General features: G+C 41.1%; 2 protein-coding genes across 3 annotated transcripts in view; one reads left to right on the forward strand and one right to left on the reverse strand.

The window, feature by feature from the left end:
- LOC139368333 (DENN domain-containing protein 2D-like) overlaps positions 1-12,660 on the forward strand; it is a 56,720-nt gene extending 44,060 nt beyond the window's left edge. Inside the window, exon 15 of the mRNA XM_071107090.1 lies at positions 12,541-12,660. The gene's annotated coding sequence lies outside the window, so the exon portion shown is untranslated. The remainder of the gene's footprint in view (positions 1-12,540) is intronic.
- LOC139368334 (choline/ethanolaminephosphotransferase 1-like) lies at positions 438-24,470 on the reverse strand. 2 transcript variants are annotated; one of them, XM_071107093.1, is made up of 9 exons: positions 24,174-24,470; positions 23,106-23,639; positions 16,754-16,901; positions 8,327-8,468; positions 6,472-6,556; positions 5,968-6,099; positions 2,519-2,677; positions 2,107-2,232; positions 547-1,774 (listed from the first exon to the last, which is right to left on the reverse strand). In XM_071107093.1, exons 2-9 carry the CDS (start codon positions 23,523-23,525, stop codon positions 1,631-1,633), a joined length of 1,356 nt encoding a protein of 451 aa, XP_070963194.1. In that variant the 5' UTR covers positions 23,526-23,639; positions 24,174-24,470; the 3' UTR covers positions 547-1,630. The 2 variants fall into 2 exon arrangements, with proteins under 2 accessions (XP_070963195.1, XP_070963194.1); XM_071107094.1 differs by lacking the exon at positions 2,519-2,677 and having other exon boundaries at positions 438-1,774; positions 24,174-24,461.
- Positions 24,471-27,421: the final 2,951 nt, after the last annotated feature.

Below are 27,421 nucleotides of genomic sequence, written 5' to 3' on the forward strand. Positions count from 1 at the left end.
ACATTCCTGCAGTCAGCATTCCAATTGTACGCTCCCTCAACTTGAGACATCTGTGGCTTTGTGTTGTGTGACAAAACTTCACATTTTAGTGGCCTTTTATTGTCCCCGGCACAATGTGCACCTGTGTAATGATCATGCTGTTTAATACGCTTCATGATATGCCACCTGAGAGAAGCCCCGTTTATACCTGGTTCTAACATGTCCTTTGTCCTGATCTTGTCCACATTCTTAGATGGGTGTGTAGACAAGACTCATTGTGATCCAATCTTAAAAGTATGAACGGACATCAGGACAATATCCGCACGAAGGATGCATGTTAGAACTAGGATAAATGGGGCTAGAGTGAACGTGTGTGTTTGTCCCTCAAACATCATTCTCTCCCCACTCTATTGAGTTTTTTTTCTCAAATTATGCGGTCTTCCAATAGACTCTAGATCTTTTATAAATATAGCAAATCTTTATTTTACATAAGCTTGTTTATTCAAAAATGTATTTTCTTTGACAAAGTAACAATTTTGACCAAACAAAAAAAGAATGACAGAAGCATTTTTTTTTAACAGCCAACGACTGATTCATCCTTCGCATTTTATTTTCAAAATCTCTGCATTTATCAGAAATGACAAACAATCCAAGGAGGGGGGGGGGGGGGGGGGGGGGGGGGGGGATGTACGTTTGAATGGATGTTTCGATTGGTTGAACCCCATCAGTTACAGAGATATTGGCTGTGACCACTACAGTGGGTTGTAATGCCCATCCCATGCATATGATACACACGAGAACAATGACAAGTTCTACTCTTGTAATGAGACATTAGAATACTCTGTGTGTCACTGTTTGATATAAGGTAAGAGGCATTCCTTAACTTTTGCAGAAAAAAAAACATTCCTTATGTTTGAACATGGACGGGTACTGCGTCCGTCCGTACGGATATAGTTCTAACGTTAAATACTTGGTTAATGAAGAGACCTCAGAATGCAGTACACAGAACTACACCTTGAACAGAGGACTAATGTTTTCTCTGGAGTGGAACAAGTAGTTGTACGTAGAGGAGCTAAACTAGTACCAATACTGAAAGAACAGAGACATTTAAATTCAGTCATACTGCTCTGACACATTAATAAACTGTAGGTGTTTTTCCTGTAGATAAATATAATATTATAATATTACTTGGTTAGGTATAACCTGCTCCTTCCCATGGATAACATTTATTTCAGTTTAAAAAATAGCTAATACACAGATAGTGGCAGCACGGTTATAGTAAGCAACATTAACCCCTATCCATAAAGTTTGGTTAGACAACTAATTCTCAAATAGTTTGTTACCAAATAACGGGGTGCTCTTTTACGACAAACTAACAAAACCCCTTTCTCTTCGGTTATGAACCTTTAACACCAAAACAACACAACATCGGCAAAAACGGAGCATTATTGCACAACAAATAGATTGAAATAAATTATTTCCACCACCCTCAATGTATTCATAATTTCATTGGCTAATACATTCGTAGAGAGACCGCCTCCAATTTGTCTCATCCAATGGGAATCTTGTGGTGACAAGGGGGAGGCGGTAGAGGTACACCCACCAACTTCATCTCCGTACGGACAGTGTCACCAGACCAGGGACACAAGTGTCACCACACATCTTTGCCTGACTGGGAGGCAGCAACGGGCCGCAGGTTGGGGGGTTTGATCTTGAACACAAAGATGTGCAGGTGAGAGGCGATCTGGTTGCATACGCTGACGCAGTAGCGCACCAGGTCAAAGATGGACAGGAACTGGAGAGAAACAAGACAGAGGGTGGATGTCAAATAGTCAATTTAAGGCTCCCTATATACAAAACTGGTTGTGTTTATTATATGGTCAATCATCTTTTGAATAAATTCCCCTTGAAAAGGTATTTGATTAGGATCCCATTAGCTGCTGCCAAGGCAGGCCCTACTTCTCCTGGGGTCCAAAAAAATATATTTAAAAAAAAAATGGCACAAATCTAAGCTAGGCATCTACATTGTACTGCAAAATAAGTTAAAAGGGGAAATCCTAACTTTCATTTAGGTTTCAATTGGCTTGGTATGTGCACATGGATGAACCGATTGAGGTGTAGCCTTACTAGTGCCACCCAGAGGACCAAGTACTCGTCTATGATGCTGTTAAAATACTGGTCCAAGAAGAGCAGCCCTGGCCCCAGGTAAGCCAAGTCATGGAGAGACATCTCACTTTTGGTCATATGAGCCACCTGTAAAACAAATATATATAAATAAGATGGGGCAGTGTTAAGTTAAACAAGGAAAAACAAGACTAGAGTTGGTATGCTGAATAAGGAATCCCAGATTTGAGCTTTAACCCTAAATTAACACAACTAAAACAGGGCACATTAGGCCAAAGTTCCAACATCCACACCAACATACTATTTAGAATGAAGCAAAAGATTGGACATGTATTCCAAGTGGTATACTAGTGTGGATTTGGAAAGTAACCAGGCCCTTTCAGTGTTTAATGTTTCAGACCATCTGCTTCCTCACCACTAGCTTGTTGGTGATCTTGGCCGACACAAACCCAAAGGCCAGGACGTACAGACAGGGGTGCTTCTCAAACAGCTGGGACGCAGACTTCTTGTAGATCATAATAGCCAGAGTGATAACTGACCCTATGTGGAAGAACGGTGACAGGACACTCGTTCCCTGAGGAAGACGACGGGACATGGATGTCACAATCACTGTACCTAGCTGAAAATTCCACCATTCTTGTCCTTCTCTAAAGTGATCAATAAACTGCACGGTAAAGGCCTGCAGAGCAGTCAGTGGCTTGGCTGAAACAAATGAAACAAGTCCAGGCATGATAGGCATCCACTGTCACCATTTTATGGAGGCAAAGAAATGAAAAATGGTATTTAAAGAGCGACTGCCACTAGAAAGCTGGGTGGCAGGTAGCCTAGTGGTTAGAGCATTGGACTAGTAACTGGAAGGTTGCAAGATCGAATCCCCGCGCTGACGTAAAAATCTGTTGTTCTGCCCCTGAACAAGTTAACCCACTGTTCCTAGGCCGTCATTGAAAATAAGAATTTGTTCTTAATTGACTTGCCTAGTTAAATGAAAGGTAAAATCAAATAAAGCAACATCTTGTTTTGAAAATGCCCTATGCGGCATCGATATGAGTCAGACAAATGTATTCTAGTGTTAAAAATGACTACAAAAGTGTAAATAGAATCATTTTGATATAAGTCAATCATCCAAAATGATTTTTTATTTAGTATTTATTAGGATTCCCAAATACTCTTCCTGGGGTCCAAACAGGAAACAAAAAAATGTAAATACATAATATACACAGCGTGTACAAAACATTAGGAACACCTGCTCTTTCCATGACAGACTGACCAGCTAAATCCAGGTGAAAGCTATTATCCCTTATTGATGTCACCAGTTAAATCCACACCAATATCCTGTTATTATTTGAGATATTCATATCATATCCCTTTTACAACAACCGAAAAGGCTTGTATCCCAGTTATAAGAAACCCAGGTAAGATGCCTGGGATATGCTGATCTAAAATGGGATACTGTGGCATGTTAACATCTTATGCTGTTTACTGTTGTTTTTGCGGTCTGCGCAGGCAGTTGCTCATATCATGGGTGGTGTGTTTTCATACGATCGTCAAACAAATCCCTTCAAAAAGTATGCTACCTGCTCAGTTCGATACACCATAATACTTTATCTACGTAATCTCCTGTTTCTGCCTCACACTTTAGAAACAGGAGATGGCTCCTCACCTATGAGCCATTCTTGCCAGGCCACTTACTTACATAACACAATATGTCTGTCTCTTCACAGTCCCCGTTGTGGCATAAGGTGTTATTTCATCTGGTTTTTGAATCTGTTTTTATTGCTAGCTTGAGTTACCTGGAGTGGCAGCGAGTTCCATGTAGTCATGGCTCTGTCATGGAATGAAGGGAACCGTAATAGTTTTCCTTGGGTTGGGTTTATTTTAATCATATCCACATGCCCACAGCTGGCATCACCCAAGTAATCATCAATTAGGAACATAGCTGCAAGCAACCTGATCGTTATGCCCATGGTCAATTTGGTGTGACATTAGATATCCCAATGGGGCTAGTTAGGGACAATCAATAATGTACATAGGACAATATTTTAAAATGTCATTAGCTCAACATTTCAATGGCTTAACCTCAAAACTATGAAATGTATATACAAATATTGAAATAATTTAAATGTGCAACATGAAAACAATTTGTTTCATTTACATTGTGTAATTGATTTATGTTCCCCACTATCCCCAACCTTTCCATGGTCGCACACTAGTCAGCTAAAGCTAATTGGCGAAATAATTTGGCTAACTCTTCCCACCTGCGAACACACACACACACACACACACACACACGACACCCACATCAAACCACACCCAGAAACCAACTCGCGTTTGAATTCAGCCATGGCCGCTAGAGTTTCTTTAAAAAACTAATCTAAAACGACGCCAAATCAGGAAGTGCAGTCGCCTTTTAAACATTAGAAAAGACTGGCTACAAAAAAAACGAATGCTGTTGATGTTTTTTTAATTAAGCCACTGTACGATATACACTACAGTTCAACAGTTTGGAGTCACTTAGAAATGTCCTTGTTTTTGAAAGAAAAGCACAGATTTGGTCATTAAAATAACATCAAATTGATCAGAAGTACAGTGTAGACATTGTTAATGTTGTAAATGACTATTGTAGCTGGAAACTACTGATTTTTTAAATGGAATATCTACATCGGCGTACAGAGGCCCATTATCAGCAACCATCATTCCTGTGTTCCAATGGCACATTGTGTTAGCTAATCCAAGTTATCATTTTAAAAGGCTAATTGATCATTAGGAAACTCTTTCCTTAGCACAGCTGAAAACTGTTGTTCTTATTAAAGAAGCAATACAACTGGCCTTCTTTAGACTAGTTGAGTATCTGGAGCATCAGCATTTGTGGGTTCGATTACAGGTTCAAAATGGCCAGAAACAAAGAACTTTCTTCTGAAACTCGTCAGTCTATTATTTTTCTGAGAAATGAAGGCTATTCCATACGAGAAATTGCCAAGAAACTGAAGATCTCGTACAACGCTGTGTACTACTCCCTTCACAGAACAGCACAAACTGGCTCTAACCAGAATAGAAAAAGGAGTGGGAGGCCCCGGTGCACAACTGAGCAAGAGGACAAGTACATTAGAGTGTCTGGATTGAGAAACAGACGCCTCACAAGTCCTCAACTGGCAGCTTAATTAAATAGTATCCGCGAAACACCAGTCTCAATATCAACAGTGAAGAGGTGACTCCGGGATGCTGGCCTTCTAGGCAGAGTTGCAAAGAAAAAGCCATATCTCAGACTGGCCAATAAAAATAAAAGATTAAGATGGGCAAAAGATGAAGATTGGAAAAAACTTATGGACAGACGAATCTAAGTTTGAGGTGTTCGGATCAAAGACCATTCGTGAGACGCAGAAAAAATGAAAAGATGCTGGGGGAGTGTTTGGTGTGGGGGGGGGTGGCCTTGCTCAAGGGTACAATAGTAGGCAATAGCATCTAGGATTTGATACGTGCAACCCTCCATTTGCCAGCTCACTACCCACCAGATTTTTCCCATCAGACCTGGGATTTGCCTCTACCCGCTAGGCTACCTGCCGCCACAGGAGGCTGCCAAGGGGAGGATGGCTCATAAGAATGGCTGGAACCAAGCAAATGAAATGGCATCAAAGACGTGTTTGATACCATTCCACAAATCTTCTGCTCCAGCCATTACAATGAGCCATGTCCTCCCCAATTAAGGTACCACCAACCTTCTGTAAGTGTCACCCATATCATATTACTATCTGTTGAAATAACCAATACAATGAGCAGCAGGACTGTAAACCTTCCTTCCTAGACTGTAACTCAGCCATACAATTCAACTGGATCCTCATCAGCAAGGATGGATCACGTCTTACTTACCGCTATGGTGGATCCGTTCTTTCCTACACCTCCCGTGAATATGACCCGGAAGTAGTTGGTGCAGGAAAAGATGGCTCCTGCCACAGTGAGGATGGCTGGAATGATCTTAATCTGGATGTTCACCCCAGGGATCTGTGTGTGTTAGGGAGATTAGTAAGAGCCCTGTTCCAATACTTTCGAAATGCATCCTTCCTACCATCCTTTAAGTAAAGACAGATCAGAATGTGTTGGATTGGTGAAAGTAATAGGGCGGTAACCTGGCTTTCACCTATCCAATCACTTATTAGATGTGTGCTTACCTCCAGGAAAGAAGGAAAGGATGCATTTCTGAAGTATTCACACAATCATGAACCAGGACGTGAGTCTGAACACTTCAACCAACATGCCAGATCAAATGCATCAAACTACAATGCATGTAAATATTAGCATTAGTGTAATTTTTTTCAAATCCAAGCAGTAGAAACAGGCCATAATTTGCTGAATCAAATGGGTTAAATGCATTACCAAGAACTGCCAAAAAGCTGATCCTCCGATGGCAGCCAGTAAATACATGATTATAATGAAGAACTGCACTTCAGTCACATCAATGCTGAACGGGCAGAGAGACAGAGGAATCATGAGCAACCATTAGTGATTTCACATGTCACTCATGAAAAACAACATGCACATAGCACCCCCTAGCAGGTCCTGCACAAACTGTACCCATTCCTCTTGGTTGTGAATTAGAGGTCAACCGATAATGATTTTTCAACGCCGATACCGATTATTGGAGTACCAAAAAAGCCGATACCGATTAATCGGCCGATTTTTCAATTTGTAATAATGACAATTACAACGATACTGAATTAACACTTATTTTATCAATAAAAATCCATTTAGCCTCAAGTAAATAATGAAACATGTTCAATTTCATTGAAAATAAGAATGTGTTCTTAACTGACTTGCCTAGATAAACAAAAGGTATAAAAAATTAAAAAATATATATATATTTTTAAATAATCGGAAATCGGCGCCCAAAAATACCGATTTCCGATTGTTATGAAAACTTGAAATCGCCCCTAATTAATCGGCCATTCCGATTAATCGGTCGACCTCTATTGTGAATGTGTGTGTGTGTGTAGAGTGTGGAGAACATTTCCCTTGAAAGGCTGAGAGGAACCTGATCTGTTAAAGTTTTTTTAGTTGTTCTGTCTGACAACCTACTTAGCGCTTACTTACTCTGTGAAGGGCTTACATCATATCAAATCATATTGTTAAATAAAATCAACCATACTCCAAGGACAGTCATCGCTTGTCCTTGTGATTGTTCCCGAAAGCCAATCGGATTAGCCAATGTTGATATGTGAAGTTCCATCAAAATCTAAATCAGCTGTTAATGTCCTGGTGTCTACGTCAACACGGCTGCTGGTACAGAAATGTACTGGGTGAACAAGCTGTCATGACAGACCTATCATTGTTAAAAACAATCAGAATAAACATGTTTAGTTTGAGGTCGAAATATAGCCATTGACCTTAAAGCTTTGCACCAATGGTGGTGGTGGGCCCAAAATTTGTCGTAAATTATAACCTGAATTATAAGATTTATGTGAATTCCATCATCTCTCTGCTTCCTAAAATTATTCCAGTGGTCAACAGAGATGAACGTAATCTAGGATAGCTTACATTTAATCAAATTGAGCCACCTCTATCAAATACCAAATGACAGTATCAAAGCGATGTGAGAACGAATGAAACAGGGTCTATAAGAAAGTTGTCCTATTGCACAGGAATGGTTGGTGTTGGCGATGGGGGCAGTCTGTGCAGGAAGTGGGGCCTGATTGGACACAAAGGTTATCTTCAACAGGGAAGTCACGCGGATTATGCTCTCGTTTTACCGTTAAGTTCCAGAACCCCGGGCCCAAATGTGGCTGTGCACGTCTAACATAGCTACACGATCAGATACTCTGACATCAAATCTGCCCACCAGGAAAAAGACAAGGTAGCTCTGTGACATGGCTAGATAGCCAGGTTTTAAGCCCAGTGTCTATGAAAAACATCTCCCATCTCCCTACATGTAGGCCTATGACAAAACAGCATGTGGTTACTAAATGTTCCCATGGTTGCATACATACTAGACAAATACTAAAGAGTGCAATGACATAGCCATTTTATTCAAACTTTTCAGGACCCGTGTTCATAAAGCGTCTCAGAGTACTGATATAGGATCAGTTTTGCCTTTTTGTTCAGAAAGAATAAGAAGGGGGACCTGATCCTAGATCAACACTCCTATGCTGAGACGCTTTATGAACACGGCACCCTGGAACATCAGGCATGATGCTCTTGTCCTCCTGCCTTGTTATTGCCTCCCCCAATCACTCACATGCCAAAGCGCAGGGTGCCTGATACGTAGGTCTGCCAGTGGGCACAGTAGAACATGAACATGCCGGCAAAGCAGCAGAAGAACATCCAGTCGGGGTTAGTGCCAAGCTGGACGGCGATACAGGTACCCAGGACCACAAACACTGAGGGAGGGGCAGAGAAGGAAGTCCGAGAGAGAAAATGAGTGAGTGACAGAAAGATTCCAAAGAGGCAGGTATCCTCCAGCCTGAGTGTCTGTTTGTGCCATCATGCCAACTCCTTCTCACTCATTGTAATGGCACAAGTTTGGCTTGACAATGACAGCAATCAATGGGGTTGGCAAGAGCACAAATATATCTGGCACCAGGCTATTATCCTTACTGTGCTTAATTGCGTGTGGAAATGAACATGGGTAAGAAAAATGTATTTTACTGTGGGTCAAGTACCAGTGACATCAATGGATGCAGAGAGGGAAAGAGAGAGAGTGACAGAGAGAAGTTCAATTACACAAGAAAAAAATATAATACTACACTGAACAAAAATATAAATGCAGCATGTAGTGTTGGTCCCATGTTTCATGAGCTGAAATAAAAGATCCCAGAAATTTTGCAGATGCAAGGAAGTGTATTCTCTATAATTTTGTACACACATTTGTTTACATCCCTGTTTGTGAGCATTTCTTAAATCATACACCTGATAGGTGTGGCATATCAAGAAGCTGATTAAACAGCATGATCATTACACAGGTGCACCTTATGCTGGGGACAATAAAAGTCCACTAAAATGTGCAGTTGTGTCACACAACACAATGCCACAGATGTCAGTCAAGTTGAGGGAGTGTGCAATTGGCATGCTGACTGCAGGAATGTCCACCACAGCTGTTGCCAGAGAATTGAATGTTAATTTCTCTACCATACGCCACCTCCAACATCGTTTTAGAGAATTCCGTAGTACGTCCAACTGGCCTCACAGCAGTTTGCTGATGTCAATGTTGTGAACAGAGTGCCCCATGGTGGCGGTGGGGTTACGGTATGGGCAAACATAAGCTATGGACAATGAACACAACTGCATTTTTATCATTGGCAATTTGAATGCCCAGAGATACCGTGACGAGATCCTGAGGCCAATTGTGAGGCTCATTTTTTTAAAGGTATATGTGACCAACAGATGCATATCTGTATTCCCAGTCATGTGAAATCCATAGATTAGGGCCTAATACATTTAATTTCAATTGACTGATTTCCTTATATGAACTAACTCAGTAAAATCTTTGAAATTGCTGCATGTTGCGTTTATACTTTAGTTCAGTATAATAATAAATGGGACTTATTTAAATTGGACTTTTGGGTCCCTTTTCAAGGACCCAAAAGTCACTTTACAATTGTAGAAATTAAACAACAAATAAACAGTAGTCAAAACATCAGACAAAACCAAAACAAAGAGAGGGGTGGGCTCAAGGAAGGGAAAGAGTGTGATGTAACAGTGTATGGGGAGGGTAGGGGTTTGTATACAAACCCAGATAGGGTAAGGGGTAAGATACAAACATGTTTTAGGGTAATGGATAGGGTGAGGGTTTTTTGTTAGGTGGTGCTTAATATACTTTGCCTGTATGTGGTGGGGCTTTAGGAGGGACTGAAAAATGGTGATGGACTCGCCGAAGCTCTGGAGCTTCGACCTGAGGACGACAAGGTGAAATGCATGTGTGGGTTGCAGGGGAGAAGGTCTGAGAGGTGTTGGATTCTAGGTAAACTTTTAACATTGAGATATTAAAGACATGACAGATCAGACGCATTGTATATAAAGGAGTGAGATCTGTAGAAAGACAGAGTGGCTGTGGAATGTGCTGGGAGAGAGGGAGAGGGTCACGGGAGTGCGATAGGTGATACGATAGGACATCTGTGGATTAGGCGAAGGAGGGGTTGAGATCAGGAGGTCAGGTCAGATCCCTTGAAGGGAGAAATAATGGTTTTATTATCCTGTTACTCTCTTCCTGTCGAACCATAAGATGTAAGGATTGGAGAGATGGAGGGGTGTCTAAAGTGGAGTATATATACTGTACACACTTGTGATGGTGAGAACATGTTTTGCCTGAATTACAGCTGTAACAACCCTTTGGGAAGAATTAAACTTGGTTAAGCTTCTCTAGTGTCCATGAGTTATTTACTCTGAAAAATGAGAACCTAACAGAGGTGGTGAAGGGCTTTGTAGGTTAGAAGGAGTATCTTGTAATCAATGCGTTGGGAGACAGGGAGACAGTGGAGTTCACGGATTACAAGGCTGATGTGCTGCACAGGACCCACGGTGTGGGTGAGAAGTCGGGCTGCAGAGTTTTGAACTATTTGGAGCTTATGGCGGGAGTTGAGTTGATGCCGGAGAGTAGCGAGTTGCAATAGTTAAGACTGGAAGAGATGAATGCATGTATGAGGGTTTCAGCGGAGAGGACGGGAGAGATAGGACCTTAATCTGGCAATGTTGCGGAGGTGGAAGAATGAGGATTTGACCGTCTGTTTTATGTGGTGCTCAAAGGAGAGGGTGGATTCCAGAATGATGCAGAGTTTGTGGGAAAGACAGTAGTGTCGTCAATGGTGAGGGTGCCAACTTTGGTAAGGGTGGGTTTGGTGCCTATGAAAAGGAGTTCTGTTTTATCACTGAGCTCGAGAGAGTTTTGTTGTATCCATGTTTTTATTGCAGAGAGGCAAGAATCAATAATATGGGTCAGAGGTGGGTTGAGGGATTTTGTGCCGAGGTAGATCTGTGTGTCATCAGCATAGCAGTGGAAGTCAAGGTTGAAGTGATGGAGGATCTGACCAAAGGTGAGGATGTAAATGATGAATAGTAAGGGACCCAGCACAGAGCCCTTGGGGGACACCCTGTGTAACCACAGCTGAGTCTGAGGTGTGGCCACTGACGGGAGTTCTAGAGGGTAAGTGGGACAGCAATAGTAAGTAGTTCAGATAGTTCCGACAGGAATGATTCATTAGCTTTAAGAAGACGGTACACAAAGATAGTGGTCATGGAGAAGGATGATTTGTACCCCAATTAGTATACTGGTCAATTGTTTGTTCGCTAGGCTGTTGGTCAACCGAGGTTGTTTTAGTCGAGCAGGAACAAATTATACACACACACGGTCAAACGTTTTAGAATACCTACTCATTCAAGAGTTAATTTATTTTTTACTAATTTCTACATTGTAGAATAATAGTGAAGACATCAAAACTATGAAATAACATATGGAATCATGTAGTAACCAAAAAGGTGTTAAACAAATCAAAATATATTTTATATTTGATATTCTTAAAATAGCCACGCTTTGCACACTCTTGGCATTCTCTCAACCAGCTTCATGAGGTAGACACCTGGAATGCATTTCAATTAACAGGTGTGCCTTCTTAAAAGTTAATGTGTAATTTATTTCCTTCTTAGTGTGCTTGCGCCAATCAGTTGTGTTGTGACAAGGTAGGGGGGTATACAGAAGATACTATTATTATTATTACTACTATTTGGTAAAAGACCAAGTCCATATTTTGGCAAGAACAGCTCAAATGAGAAATGACAGTCCATCATTACTTTAAGACATGAAGGTCAGTCAACACAGAACATTTCAAGGACTTTGATAGTTTCTTCAAGTGCAGTCGCAAAAACCATTAAGCGCTATGATGAAACTGGCTCTCATGAAGACTGCCACAGGAACGGAAGACCTAGAGATATATCTGCTGCAGAGGATAAGTTCATTAGTTACCAGCCTCAGAAATTGCAGCCCAAATAAATGCTAACAGACACATGCAGCCCAAATAAAAGTAAGACATCTTAACATTAACTATTCAGAGGAGACTGCGTGAATAAGTCCATGGTCGAATTTCTGCAAAGAAAAGGGTACTAAAGGACACCAATAAGAAGAAGATATTTACTTGGGCCAAGAAACATGAGCAATGGACATTAAACCGGTGGAAATGTGTCATTTGGTTTGGAGTCCAAATTGCAGATTTTTGATTCCAACCGCCGTGTCTTTGTGAGACGTGGTGTGGGTGAACAGATGATATCCGCATGTTTATTTCCAACCGTAAAGCATGGAGGAGGAGGTGTGATGTGGGGTGGGGGTGCTTTGCTGGTGACACGGTCTGTGATTTATTTAGAATTCAAGGCACACTTATCCAGCATGGCTACCATTACATTCTGCAGCGATAGGCCATCCCATCTGGTTTGTGCTTTGTCACACTATCATTTGTTTTTCAACAGGACAATGAAACCCCAACACACCATCAGGCGGTGTAAGGGCTATTTTACCAAGAAGGAGAGTGATGGAGTGCTGCATCGGATGACCTGGCCTCCACAATCCCCGATCTCAATCAAATTGAGATGGCTGCTTCTGCGGTCCGACTTATTCCAAACCAACAAGTGCTCAGCATATGTGGGAACTCCTTCAAGACTGTCGGAAAAGCATTCCAGGTGAAGCTGGTTGAGAGAATACCAAGAGCATGCAAAGCTGTCATCAATGCAAAGGGTGGCTATTTAAATATAAAATATATTTTGATTTGTTTAACACGTTTTTGGTTACTACAAGATTACATATGCGCTATTTCATAGTTTTGATGTCTTCACTATTATTCAACAATGAAGAAAATAGTAAAATATAGAAAAACCCTTGAATGAGTATGTGTTCTAAAACTTTTGGGTAGTATGTAATGTAATATATAACACCTACTTATTCAAGGGTTTTTCTTCATTTTTACTATATTCCACACACACACACACACACACACACACACACACACACACACACACACACACACACACACACACACACACTACACACACTACACACACACACACACACTACACACACACTACACACACACTACACATTACCAGTCAAACGTTTGGACACAAACTGTTTAAACACAAACTCACTTCCTTGACAACAGCTTTGCATTGCTCCGCGAAGCACAAGAAGTACGAATGCCCTGACATCTGCTGAGGCCATATCACCGGAAATGTTGTATGGACAACGCAGACGGCGGATTGACCATTCACCCAGAATGCGCTCTCTCCCACCAATTTGTGCACATTCATTGTGTCATAACTTCATTTTGTGAATTGTTTGCGTTTGATTGTTAGTGTATATCAATTCCCCATTACGTTTCACCAGTAGTACATTTACCATCAATTCCTATCATTTCTGATCTACAATGTTTGTTACTTTGGTTACGGTCATTTATTTTAATGGATTCAATATTATTCCAGTCTTCCTGTTCTCATTGTCAGAGTGGACACATTGTTTGCAGAGTGCACAACCTATGCTACACTTTGAGAAAAAGAGTTATGGTTTATTTAATTCCATTTACGAGTTCTGTCAAATTTAGTCATTGTCTTTTGTTTTGAGCGCTCCTGTCGATGTTGAGTAAGGACATAATAAATGTGCCCATTTGGGGATCTGATAGTATTTCTGATTGGCTTAATGCACCACCACTAATGACCCGTGGAGCATCTCAAAGTAATTTTGTTTTCTTCAAGCAAACAAAGTCTGTTTTTACATCCATTGAGAATCCCAATTGCTCCTCAATGTATTTGAAAAATCTTTCCAGCTCTCTCACTTTCAATAACCACTCAGCGTGAAAGGGAAAATGAAAGGGAAAAATGTCATGCTCCGATACAGTGGATACGTCATAAAATAGGCTTCTTATCAGTGTTTGACTTGGACTGAAATAGGTTCCGGTCCTCATTTTGGGTGTTGGTACTGTTTATATGTAGGTGCAGGAGCTCCACAATACTTTTGAGCTAATATTCTATAAGAGGAACAGGAGCTCAAGCAGGAGAACATTTGAGGTGTCGGTAGTCAGCTCCGGTGAGCTCCTGTTCAAGTCAAGCACTGCTACTTATCGCACAAATAGCATACAGCTGTGTCTGTCCTGAGCTGGTGCAGGAAACTGAGGGCACAGAATATTCTATACAATGTTGCAAGTTTGCTAGCACAAGCTTTGGGCCAGATCCAAGTTGATACAATGTTTCAAGTTCAATGTAGACAGGCCATGTGTAGCCAATGTGATTTATAGGATATTTATATATTTTTTAAATCTGGAAATGTTCTACCTGCAAGCTGCATTGTTTTTATTTGTTGGCTTTATGTAGACTATTTTTACATAGTTGGCAATAAGTTACTTTTTACGTTTGTATAATTTTATTTTAGATTTGGATATCATTTGTATTAACCACAACAATGACTGAGATATGAAGACATTATTATGAATTAAATGAAACTGTTTCATGAAAATGTGCATATGAAAACTATAAAAGGGCATGCAGATTGGTAGAAATTGTAAGATAAATGGTCATTCCACATGAGAAAGTTTGACTCCTCGTGTAGCGTATTAACAGCAACTTCAGGAGAGAAATGGCAGAACCTGTGAAAGCCAGCTGGAGGAGAATGGTTGGGTTAGGTTAAGGTTTTCTTCTGGTTATCTAGATCTCTGGTGCCCTCGAGACATCAAACCGTAAGCTTAAAGCATCAAACAAGCTCATTGCACATAGTTGATTTTATTAAATCTATATATGGAAAAATACAGTTAAAAATTTAGCAAACATTTGGTCAAAAGACCATACGACTTTCGGTCTATCAATATTTTTTTCCGGGGACAGCCCTAATGCAAATTATTCCGTTTATGAACGTACAGTTGAAGTCTGAAGTTTTTACATTTAAACTCAGTTTTTCACAATTCCTGACATTTAATCCTAGTAAAAATTCCCTGTTTTAAGGTCAGTTAGGATCACCACTTTATTTTAAGAATGTGAAATGTCAGAATAATAGTAGAGAGAATGATTTATTTCAGCTTTTATTTATTTTGTCACGTTCCCAGTGAGTCAGAAGTCTACATACACTCAATTAGTATTTGGTAGCATTGCCTTTAAATTGTTTAACTTTGATCAAACGTTTCCGGTAGCCTTCCACAAGCTTCCCAAAATAAGTTGAGTGAATTTTGGCCCATTCCTCCTGACAGAGCTGGTTTGTAGGCCTCCTTGCTCACACACGCTTTTTCAGTTCTGCCCACAAATGTTTTATGGGATTGAGGTCAGGGCTTTGCGATGGCCACTCCAATACCTTGACTTTGTTGTCCTTAAGCCATTTTGCCACAACTTTGGAAGTATGCTTGGGGTCATTGTCCATTTGGAAGACCCATTTGCGACCAAGCTTTAACTTCCTGCCTGACTGATGTCTTGAGATATTGCTTCAATATATCCACATTATTTTCTGTCATCATGATGCCATCTATTTTGTGAAGTCCACCAGTCCCTCCCGCAACAAAGCACCCCCACAACATGATGCTGCCACCCCCGTGCTTCCCGGTTTGGATGGTGTTCTTTGGCTTGCAAGCGTTCCCCTTTTTCCTCCAAACATAAGGATGGTCATTACAGCCAAACAGTTCTATTTTTGTTTCATCATACCAGAGGACATTTCTCCAAAAAGTATGATCTTTGTCCCCATGTGCAGTTGCAAACCGTTGTCTGGCTTTTTATGGCGGTTTTGGAGCAGTGGCATCTTCCTTGCTGAGCAGCCTTTCATTTTATGTTGATAAAGGACTTGTTTTACTGTGGATATAGATACTTTTTTACCCGTTTCCTCCAGCATCTTCACAAGGTCCTTTGCTGTTGTTCTGGGATTGATTTGCACTTTTCGCACCAAAGTATGTTCATCTCTAGGAGACAGAATGCGTCTCCTTCCTGAGCGGTATGACGGCTGCGTGGTCCCATGGTGTTTATACTTGCGTTGTTGTTTGTACAGATTGTATTGAACGTGGTACCTTCTGGCTTTTGGAAATTGCTCCCACGGATGAACCAGACTTGTGGAGGTCTACAATTTCTTTCTGAGGTCTTGGTTGATTTCATTTGATTTTCCCCATGTCAAGCAAAGAGGCACTGAGTTTGAAGTTAGGCCCTGAAATTCATCTACAGGTACACCTCCAATTGACTCAAATTATGTCAATTAGCCTATCAGAAACTTCGAAAGCCATGACATCATTTTCTGAAGTTTTCCAAGCTGTTTAAAGGCAGTCAACTTAGTGTATGTAAACTTCTGACCCACTGGAATTGTGATTGTGAATTATAAGTGAAATCTGTACGTAAACAATTGTTGGAAAAAAAATTACTTGTGTCATGCACAAAGTAGATGTCCTAACCAACTTGCCAAAACTATAGTTTGTTAACAAGAAATTTGTGGAGTGGTTGAAAAACTTGTTTTAATGACTCCAACCTAAGTGTATGTAAACTTCCGACTTCAACTGTAAGTGTATGTTGCTTATGTCTGCAAGTGTGTTATGTCTACATCTCCGTCTTAGAGCGCGTGTTTGTAGGTGTCTGAGAGCATTTTGTACTGTCCTTTTAGTCTGAGTGTGTTCTGTATGTTTGTTTGAGACTGTATACACACGCTCCAGCACACACACACACACACCACACATACCTGTCGAGAGGGAGTCACAACCATGGTCAAAGAGCTCTCCCAGTGGGGTGCTGTTATTGGTGCGCCGTGCCTGCTTCCCATCGATGGCGTCCAGTGATTGGTAGATGAAGAGACCCACTGCACAAGACAGGTATGCCCACAGAGGTGCCTGAAAGGGAAAGGGCACAAACATTCAACATCATAAATGAGGAAGCTCTCTCTGGCATCAGAAACTTTCACAATAATATTATTAGTCTAGTGCTCGTCGACATTCACAGAAAAGCATGGGTTCAGCCTTCATGAACGTCATTTCCATGTTGGAGTAATATGATTACATTTGGCATTTAGCAGATGCTCTTATCCAGAGTGACATACATTCAATGCACTCAACTAAGGTTGGTAAGACAACCACATATCACATTTATTGCAAGTAAAACACTTTCATTTAAAAAAAGCAGCTATCAGCAAAATCAGTGCTAGTAGGAAAAGACAAGTATGTGGGGTTGCTATGGGTTCAACCAAGGTGCTATTTGATGTCACTTAGTTGGGCTGTTTTCTTTAAAAAGAGCATGGTTGTGTTGTTGGTGCTGGGTTATTGAGATACTGTATTACCCAGCGGGTCAGATCAAAAGACTGGAGGGGTAGTTTAGTGGGCACGTGGCGTTCAGATAGTTATTTTTAACCACTCGTGAGAGTAAATGTCCTTCCTGTTCATCTGTTCTGTTGTATAGTTATCACAAGTTAAGCTTGAACAATTTCATTTTTGTTGCTTCAAATGAGGCTTACAGTAAGTAGTGTGTGTTCTCAAAACGCCTATGCAAAGCCCATTGTTGGGATAGATACCACCATATTATACTACATAATAAATCTTAATATTCTAGAAGAATGTGTCAAATGCAAAACTTGCAGTATTTGGGTAATTCCAAGGTAACAAAATGACGCAGAAACTCAGATTTTTCACTTTAAAAGTATACCAAACAAAAAACATTGATTGTTAAGGTAAAACAAACCATACAATCTATGCACAAAGACACATTTTTTTAAATTTCCAATATAAATTTGACAAAAACCCATTTCAAACCAAAGAATATAAAGTTTAGTAACAGAATGATGTTAAAATTTCCCTCCGTTTATGTGACCAAGTTTTCCAAAATATCTACTCTGAAATATTATTCAAATTGTCTGCAGAAAGAATGGGGTGTCAGCTATGATATGACACCTTGAGTTTGAAAACTACAGCAAGTGAAGTGGATTAACCTCTGGCAACAGAGTCATGGTAACAGAATGACATCATGGTCCCTGATCTGTACTCTACAGAAATGCATAAATATGAATGCAATTCTCTTCATGGTGATGTATACTGAACAATAGACGCATTTTATATGGCGCTTTTCATACAGAATCTCAAAGTTGCTTTAAAACAACAAAAATGTTGGGAGCTGCTCCCTCCGTCCACTCAGATTGACAATCAGATGCAGACCATCGGTCCAGTTAAAAAAAAGAAAGAACAAAAAAAACACATTATTATGCCCACTCAGCTGTGCCTCACAATAAAACGATTTACACTACATGAACAAAAGTATGTGAACACCTGCTCGTTGAGCATCTCATTCCAAAATCATGTGGGACCAACTCTATATATTAATGCCCCTTTGCTGCCATAACAGCCTCCATTCCTCTGGGAAGGCTTTCCACAAGATGTTGGAACATTGCTGTGGGGACATCAGCCACAAGAGCATTAGTTTGGTCGGGCAGTGATGTAGGGTAATTAGGCCTGGCTCGCAGTCGGCGTTCCAATTCATCCCAAAGGTGTTCGATGGGGTTGAGGTCAGGGCTCTGTGCAGGTCAGTCAATTTCTTCCACACCGATCTCGACAAACCATTTCTGTATGGACCTCGCTTTGTGCATGGGGCCATTGTCATATTGAAACAAGAAAGGGCTTTCCCCAAACTGTTGCCACAACGTAAGAAGCACAGAATAGTCTAGAATGTCATTGTATGCTGTAGCGTTACGATTTCCCTTCACTGGAACTAAGGAGCCTAGCTCGAACTAGAGGTTGACCGATTAAATCGGAATGGCCGATTAATTAGGGCCGATTTCAAGTTTTCATAACAATCAGAAAGTTTTTTTTGGACGCTGATTTTGCATTTATTTTTTTACACCTTTATTTAACTAGCCAAGTCAGTTAAGACCACATTCTTATTTTCAATGACGGCCTAGGAATGGTGGGTTAACTGCCTTGTTCAGGGGCAGAACGACAGATTATTACCTTGTCAGCTCAGGGATTCAATCTTGCAACCTTACGGTTAACTAGTCCAACGCTCTAACCACCTGCCTCACGAGGAGCCTGCCTGTTACGCGAATGCAGTAAGAAGCCAAGGTAAGTTGCTAGCTAGCATTAAACTTATCTTATAAAAAACAATCAATCAATCATAATCACTAGTTGATGATATTACTAGTTTGTCTAGCGTGTCCTGCGTTGCATATAATCAATGCGGTGCGCATTCGCGAAAAAGGACTGTCGTTGCTCCAATGTGGACCTAACCATAAACATCAATGCCTTTCTTAAAATCAATACACAGAATTACATATTTTTAAACCTGCATATTTAGCTAAAAGAAATCCAGGTTAGCAGGCAATATTAACCAGGTGAAATTGTATCACTTCTCTTGCGTTCATTGCACGCAGAGTCAGGGTATATGCAACAGTTTGGGCCGCCTGGCTCATTGTGAACTAATTTGCCAGAATTGTACGTAATTATGACATAACATTGAAGGTTGTGCAATGTAACAGCAATATTTAGACTTAGGGATGCCAGCCGTTAGATAAAATACGGAACGGTTCCTGAAAGAATAAACTGAGACTTGGAGTAGTTGTTCTCCTTGCTCTGCATGGGTAATGCTGCTTCGATGGTGGCTGTTGTCGATGTGTTCCTGGTTCGAGCCCAGGGAGGAGCGAGTAGAGTGACGGAAGCTATACTGTTACTGGCAATACTAAAGTGCCTATAAGAACATCCAATAGTCAAAGGTTAATGAAATACAAATCGTATAGAGAGAAATAGTCCTATAATTCCTATAATAACTACAACCTAAAACTTCTTACCTGGGAATGTTGAAGACTCATGTTAAAAGGAACCACCAGCTTTCATATGTTCTGATGCTCTGAGCAAGGAACTTAAACTTTAGCTTTCTTACATGGCACATATTGCACTTTCACTTTCTTCTCCAACACTTTTTGCATTATTTACACCAAATTGAACATGTTTCATTATTTATTTGAAGCTACATTTATTTTATTGATGTATTATATTAAATTAAAATAAGTGTTCATTCAGTATTGTTGTAATTGTCATTATTACAAATAAATAAATACATACACACATATATATATATATATATTTATTTTTTTAAATCGGCCGATTAATCAGTATCGGCTTTTTTTGGTCCTCCACTAATCGGTATCGGCGTTGAAAAATAATAATCGGTCGACCTCTAGCTCGAACCATGAAAAACATCCCCACACCATTATTCCTCCTCCACCAAACTTTACTGTTGGCACTAAGCATTGGGGTAGGTAGAGTTCCCCTGGTATCCGCCAAACCCAGATTTGTCTGTCGGACTGCCAGATGGTGAAGCGTGATTCATCACACCAGAGATAGCGTTTCCGAATTCACAGATAATTGGTCCGCAAGGAAAATTATAAGGCAAAGAAACCGTAAATGACTTGGTAATAGGAAATAAAAATCTATTTAGGATTGACCAATGTAGATATTTTCAAATATACGTAATATTGATTTGAAATCTTTTGGACATCAAAGCAATCTTTAGGGAATCCTATTTGAGTCAGAAAATGATATTCATACGATAGGTAAGCTATACATACATTTAAACTCAGTTTTACTCAGTTCTGTGACCTGCGCCTGACTCCATCCTCACCTCTGCACAACTGACACTTGACAGTTGGTGATTTATGCAAAAATGTATGCCAATTTAAAAAATATATATAGTTCATAAAGGTTTTAGAGAATTTTAAGTTAGGCTCGGCTGAACGTTTTAAAGTTGATGTTGTAGCTTAATTGACCAAGGAGCAGGACCATTTATACTGAACAAAGATATTTAAAAAATGCAACAATTAACAATTTCAAAGACATCAGACAATTTAAATAAATGAGGCCCTAATCTATGGATTTAACATGATTTGGCCGGGATGCAGCCATGGGTGGGCTTGTGGGGGCAAAGACCCACCCACTTTGGAGCCAGACCACCCACAGGGGAGGCAGGCCCAGCCAATCAGAATGAGTTTTTCCACACAAAAGAGCTTTATTACAGAAATACTCCTCAGTTTCATCAGCTGTCTGGATGGCTGGTCTCAGATGATCCCGCAGGTGAAAGAGCCGGATGTGGAGGCCCTGGGCTGGTGTGGTTACACATGGTCTGCGGTTGTGAAGCCGGTTAGACGTACTGCTAAATTCTCTAAAATGCTGTTGGAAGCGTCTTATGGTAGAGAAATGTACATTACATTTTCTGGTAACAGCTCTGGTGGACATTCCTGCAGTCAGAATGCCAATTGCACACTCCCTCAAAACTTGAGATATCTTTGGCATTGTGTTGTGACAAAACTGCACATTTTAGAGTGGCCTTTTATTGTCCTCAGCACAAGGTGCACCTGTGTAATGATCATTCTGTTTAATCAGCTTCATGATATGCCACACTTGTCAGGATTATCTTGGCAAAGGAGAAATTATCACTAACAGGAATGTATACAAATTTGTACTCAAAATTTGAGAGATTTTTGTGTATGGAACATTTCTGGGATCTTTTATTTCAGCTCATGAAACATGGGACCAACACTTTAGATGTTGAGTTTATAGTTTTGTTTAGTATAGCATAGCAACCACTGTATTCCTATTCTTCTCATTCAAACCCATGTTAGACCTGACTTCAGTTCGGGGTCGTAACCGACTTCAGTGGGCAAATGCTCACCTTCCATGGCCACTGGCACATTGGAGAAGTGTGCTCTTCACGGATGAATCAAAGTTTCAACTGTACCGGGCAGATGGCGTGCATGGTGTCGTGCAGGCGAGCGGTTTGCTGATGTCAACGTTGTGAACAAAGTGCCCTGTGGTGGTGGTGGGGGTATGGTATGAGCAGGCATAAGCTACGGACAACAAACACAATTGCATTTTAACGATGGCAATTTGAATACATAGAAATTCCATGACCAGATCCTGAGACCCATTGTCGTGCCATTCATCCGCCACCATAACCTCATGTTTCAGCATAATGCACAGCCCCATGACGCATATTCTTGGAAATTGAAAATGTCCCAGTTCTTCCATGGCCTGCATACTCAGACATGTCACCCATCGACGTGTACAATCAGTGTGTTCCAGTTTCCGCCAATATCCAGCATCTTTGCACAGCCATTGAAGAGGAGTGGCACAGAATTCCACAGGCCACAATCAACAGCCTGCTAAACTCTATGCTAAGGAGATGTCGTGCTGTATGAGGCAAATGGTGGTCACACCAGATACTGACTGGTTTTCAGATCCACGCCTCTACCTATTTTTTGGGGGGGGGTATTTGTATTACCAGTCATGTGAAATCCATAGATTAAGGCCTAATGAATTTATTTAAAAATGGACTGACTTCCTTATATGAACTTTGAAATTGTTCCATTTATGTTTTGTTCGGTATAGCTAGTGACAAATTTTACGAGCTAGTGTCCAATCCTTGCCTCGTTTCCTCAAATTCTTCTGAAATCGCATTGGAGTAGAGGATCTAAGGTCCCTTCCTTTGACCTCCTCCTCTAATGAGCTTTGAGAGAAATTAAGGAAACTAGGATGGAGGGAGGATTTGACAGCTAGTAACATTTTCAGACACAGCCAAGGGAGTGACATTTAAGTTGTGGTTTGTGACATTCTGGTAGTTTACCACAACAGTGTTCATCAAAGACTGCTACTGTAAACTGGTTTAGAATACAGTTCTCACATACAGACAATGTGGATAGTATTAGGCTATGTAGCATACTTATCTAGAAAAAAGTGCAGTAAACATTGGCAAAACAATCATATCTAGACTTTGGCTCCAAATGGGTAGGCTATATCTGACAATCAATACTTTTCAATCAAGAAATTCTGAAGGCTCTCGTATTTTCTCAATGTCCTGTCAGTAGTGTACATTAGTCGTACAGCTGTGACAACAAACATTGACCTACTATTCCATGGTTATTACTTAGTAGCAATAACTGTTCAATAATTAATATGTGGGTGCTCAGTAGGAGGGTGGGTCACGTGATAGACAGTGTGTGAAAGGGCCCCAACGTTAAATTCTCCCCCGTGGCCTAGAATTCCCAGCGGTGCCCCTGCACCTACCTGTTCAGTGGCAGTGGGGCAGTAGTACACCAACACCAATGTGGTGAGGATGTTTGTGGCCAAGCCCACGATAGTGATGAGGTTGGGGGCTATCCATGCCGGCACACGCGCCACTAGCCACTCCCAGTAGTGCTGCATGAAGGGCTCCAGAAGGGAGTGGCCTGCACTGCTATACCTGTGCTCCTCCAACTTCTTCAGCTGGTGGCGCGACAGCGGTGGAGCCGGCAGCTGGATCAGCTTACTCAGGACACAGGAGCTCCCTCCACCACTGCATGTTGTGGTTGGGCCTGCAGTGGTGGTTGGCCTGTAGGATGGGTCCATTCTCTGGTCCTGAGGGATCCATGTCGTTGTCCCCCCTGCCCCCTGGGCTTCCTTCGCCGCCCGGGTCCGTGGAGCTCTTTGACCAGCGTTGTTACTCATGGAGGAAGCCGAAACCACACTTCACGTGGCACCCACTCTGCCTACGACTGCCTCCACCCTGGTACTATTCAGGGAATCCACAGTGGGGTAACAACAGTTTTCCTGGGCTTGGCCCTTATGAGGAGAGAGAGTTAATTTTTACTCGACAGTATGTTTTGGTGAGCACAATTTGACTATGGCAACATTCTGGGCACAAGCTGCAGAGGGAGGGCTGGTAAAAAAAAATGAACTGCTAAACCATACATGCATATCACAATTTTCCTGATAGATTGTGCTGATATTGCAAACAGCAGTCAGTGAGACAGAGTAAATAAATGCAAGGCTTGCATTATAGCTAGGGCATTGAATTAGCATTGAAGGGTATATACTTAAGGCAGACATTTTTAAGTCTACCTATAGTGAATAGTAACCAAATCATGTCTACAAAAAAGCCATTCAAAAGCAATGTTATATAGCTAGGAAGTTCATCTCATGTTACCCTATGCAATCATAGTAGTTAGCAACAAAATCAACTGGTCAGCTAGCTAGCTAGCTAGCTATCAATATATGTAGCTAACTAAACATATAATAGATTGTCAACACCATACAATCATGATCATGAAAAGCTGAGACAAGTTGACAAACAGTCGTCCTTCGGAAATCTCTTACCTTGATGCTTGATTCTATGCGGAAGCGATGGCCTCTATCGTGGTCTGCCTGAGAGCTAGTGTGCTAATTTAACTATGCGGCAACCTCGGACTTTTTTGTCAGTTTATATGTAACTAACAAGTGTATGGACTAGCCGCAGGAGTCTAATCCCCGCACAAATGAGTCTAGTTCCCAACGAGCTATGAGCTGTTTTTGTGGTTATAGCGGAGAGATATTTAAGAAAAGCGGAGCGATATTTGACAGGGAATAGGGATATCCCACTTCCGTCGCACAATAGGCCTTTCACTTGGAAAACGTTTCACTAAGGGGAGTGGGAGGAATCTTAGCTACGGGTGCATCAAAAGCCTTATCCGGTCTAAATAAATAAATATAAAATCATATATATATATATAAACGTCAATAACCAACTTTTTATGCGAGTAAAGTACATGTCGAATGTCTTATGCGAGTAAAGTACGTCAGATAAAAATGTCATGCCATATTGGAATAGATCATGCTAAACGAGGTTGGAATGTTCTTATATAAATTCAACAGAAGACAATAATGTGTTAAAATCACCCTGGGTGTATTAGAATTGCATTGGAGCGTACTTATTTCACTGTACAGCCTTATGGATTGTGGATCAATGGCATGGGGTGTCAGACACACAGAGAACATCAGCATCGTAGCTCTAGGCAAGTTCGTATTCAGGGTTAACTGCCTTGTTCAGGGGCTGCCAGCTCGGGGATTCGATCTTGCAACCTTACAGTTACAAATCCAATTATAACCACTAGGCAACCTGCCGCCCCTCTTATTGCGGAACTCAGAAACCCCTGTGATTTGAGCCACATTTATTGTACCAGTCAACCTACTATGTATATTGAACACTATTCCCGAGGAAAAACAATACAACGTGAATGTTTTGGAGCCTGCTAACTCTTGAGGGCTTTTTATGGAAAACACTTGGGTTCTGAGTAGGCTGATACACAATTTAATTGTTCCCCAATCGTTAGGTAAGTGTAATATGAATGTCAATACGCACAATAGGCTGACTGGGAAGATGATCCCGCAGTCAAAGTCCCACAATAAGAGCTACGACGCAAATATTTCCGTAAACTCTTCACAGTTCTCTGTGTGCCACCAAGGACTGATACCGCATTTCATTACTTCACATTCCAACCTTGTTTAACATCGTCTAGTCTAAATATGGCATGATTCCACCAATTGTAACCTTCTGCATCACTTTCAAATAGGTACTTTTATTTTGAAGGCAAACCACAAATTCCACTATTGTGCTTAATCCTTATTGTGGCAATTTCACAACACATAACCCGGTCTGGTCGAGACTGAAGTTCAATTTCAATAGGCGAAAAACAAGTGGCTACCTAGCTAATACTTACTCACAAGGATTCCTAAATTATTGTTAAGAATAATGAACATGACTGCAGTTTCTACTGGTCATTGTTTTCAGGTTGGTTGTATTGGTGCTAGCTAGGTGCCAAGCTAAAGCTAGCTAGCTACCCCAGAAGTTGTGGTCAAACAATGAATGCTGTATTGTAAACACATCGTTCGTGGCCGGTGTTTGCTTTGTGCTACTGATAGTAGTGGTGGCGCTTGGCTTGCACATGCATATTCAGAACACGTTATGTAATAGAACTGTTATTTGACGTGTCAAATTAAGATCTTATTTAACGTGTCAAATAGTGTTATTTGAAGTGTATAGTTTTTTGACATGCAAAGACCCAAACGGCGTTCCATAGGATGGGATCTTTATGTGTTGATAAAATTAATAATCCGACAAATGTCGGTGGAAACGCTTTTATCCGCTAATATCGATATAACCATCTTTTAAAAAATGTATTAAGAACAATTATAATACAATATACAAACATAACTTACAAAAAAAATCTACAAAATAACAAACTTTATACACTGGGGTATACACATTAAACAAAAATGCACAAGGCTTCACTTTAAGCAGCATTTTCAAATAAAATTAGTCCTCACACTACGACTCATCAGGAAAGCATGCAGTTTACAGATGACAAAACCCGGCCGTCCTACAATCTAAGTTAGATGCCTTCAATCTCACACAAATTATCAATGAACCTACCAGGTACAACCCCAAATCCGTAAACACGGGCACCCTCATACATATCATCCTAACCAACCTGCCCTCCAAATACACCTCTGCTGTCTTCAACCAGGATCTCAGCGATCACTGCCTCATTGCCTGCATCCGTAATGAGTCTGCAGTCAAACGACCACCCCTCATCACTGTCAAACACTCCCTAAAGCACTTCAGCGAGCAGGCCTTTCTAATCGACCTGGCCCGGGTATAATGAAAGGATATTGACCTTATTCCGTCAGTAGAGGATGCCTGGTTATTCTGTAAAAGTGCTTTCCTCACCATCTTAAATAAGCATGCCCCATTCAAAAAATGTAGAACCAGGAACAGATATAGCCCTTGGTTCACTCCCGACCTGACTGCCCTTGACCAGCACAAAAACATCCTGTGGCGTACTGCATTAGCATCGAATAGCCCCCACGATATTCAACTTTTCAGGGAAGTTAGGAACTAATATACACAGGCAGTTAGGAAAGCAAAGGCTAGCTTCTTCAAACAGAAATTTGCATCCTGTTGCACTAACTCCAAAACGTTTTGGGACACTAAAGTCCATGGAGAATAAGAACACCTCCTCCCAGCTGCCCACCACACTGAGGCTAGGAAACAGTGTCACCACCGATAAATCCACGATAATTGAGAATTACAATAAGCATTTTTCTACGGCTGGCCATGCTTTCCACCTGGCTACCCCTACCTGGTCAACAGCCCTGCACCCCCCACAGCAACTTGCCCAAGCCTCCCCAATTTCTCCTTCACCCATATCCAGACAGCTGATGTTCTGAAAGCTGCAAAATCTGGACCCCAACAAATCATCCAGGCTAGACAATCTGGACCCTCTCTTTCTAAAATGATCCGTCGCAATTGTTGCAAACCCTATTACTAGCCTGTTCAATGTCTCTTTCGTATCGTCTGAGATCCCCAAAGATTGGAAAGCTGCCGCGGTCATCCCCTCTTCAAAGAGGGAGACACTCCGGACCCAGACTTATATCTGTCCTACTCTGCCTTTCTAAGGTCTTCAAAAGCCAAGTTAACGAACACATCACCGACCATTTCGAATCCCACCGTATCTTCTCCGCTATGCAATCTGGTTTCCAAGCTGGTCATGGGTGCACCTCAGCCACGCTCAAGGTCCTAAACGATA

This window comes from Oncorhynchus clarkii, chromosome 16 (genome assembly GCF_045791955.1).
Source record: "Oncorhynchus clarkii lewisi isolate Uvic-CL-2024 chromosome 16, UVic_Ocla_1.0, whole genome shotgun sequence".
Lineage (NCBI taxonomy): Eukaryota > Metazoa > Chordata > Actinopteri > Salmoniformes > Salmonidae > Oncorhynchus > Oncorhynchus clarkii.

What these genes read in the sequence shown, in the direction of transcription:
- LOC139368334 (XM_071107093.1), bottom strand. Translation starts at nt 23,525, where the DNA reads ATGAGTAACAACGCTGGTCAAAGAGCTCCACGGACCCGGGCGGCGAAG. An exon ending in AGAACGGATCCACCATAGCG is followed by an intron (nt 2,678 to 5,967) that starts GTAAGTAAGACG and finishes CGTCTTCCTCAG; the next exon opens with GGAACGAGTGTCCTGTCACC. An exon ending in AGATCACCAACAAGCTAGTG is followed by an intron (nt 2,233 to 2,518) that starts GTGAGGAAGCAG and finishes TTTGTTTTACAG; the next exon opens with GTGGCTCATATGACCAAAAG.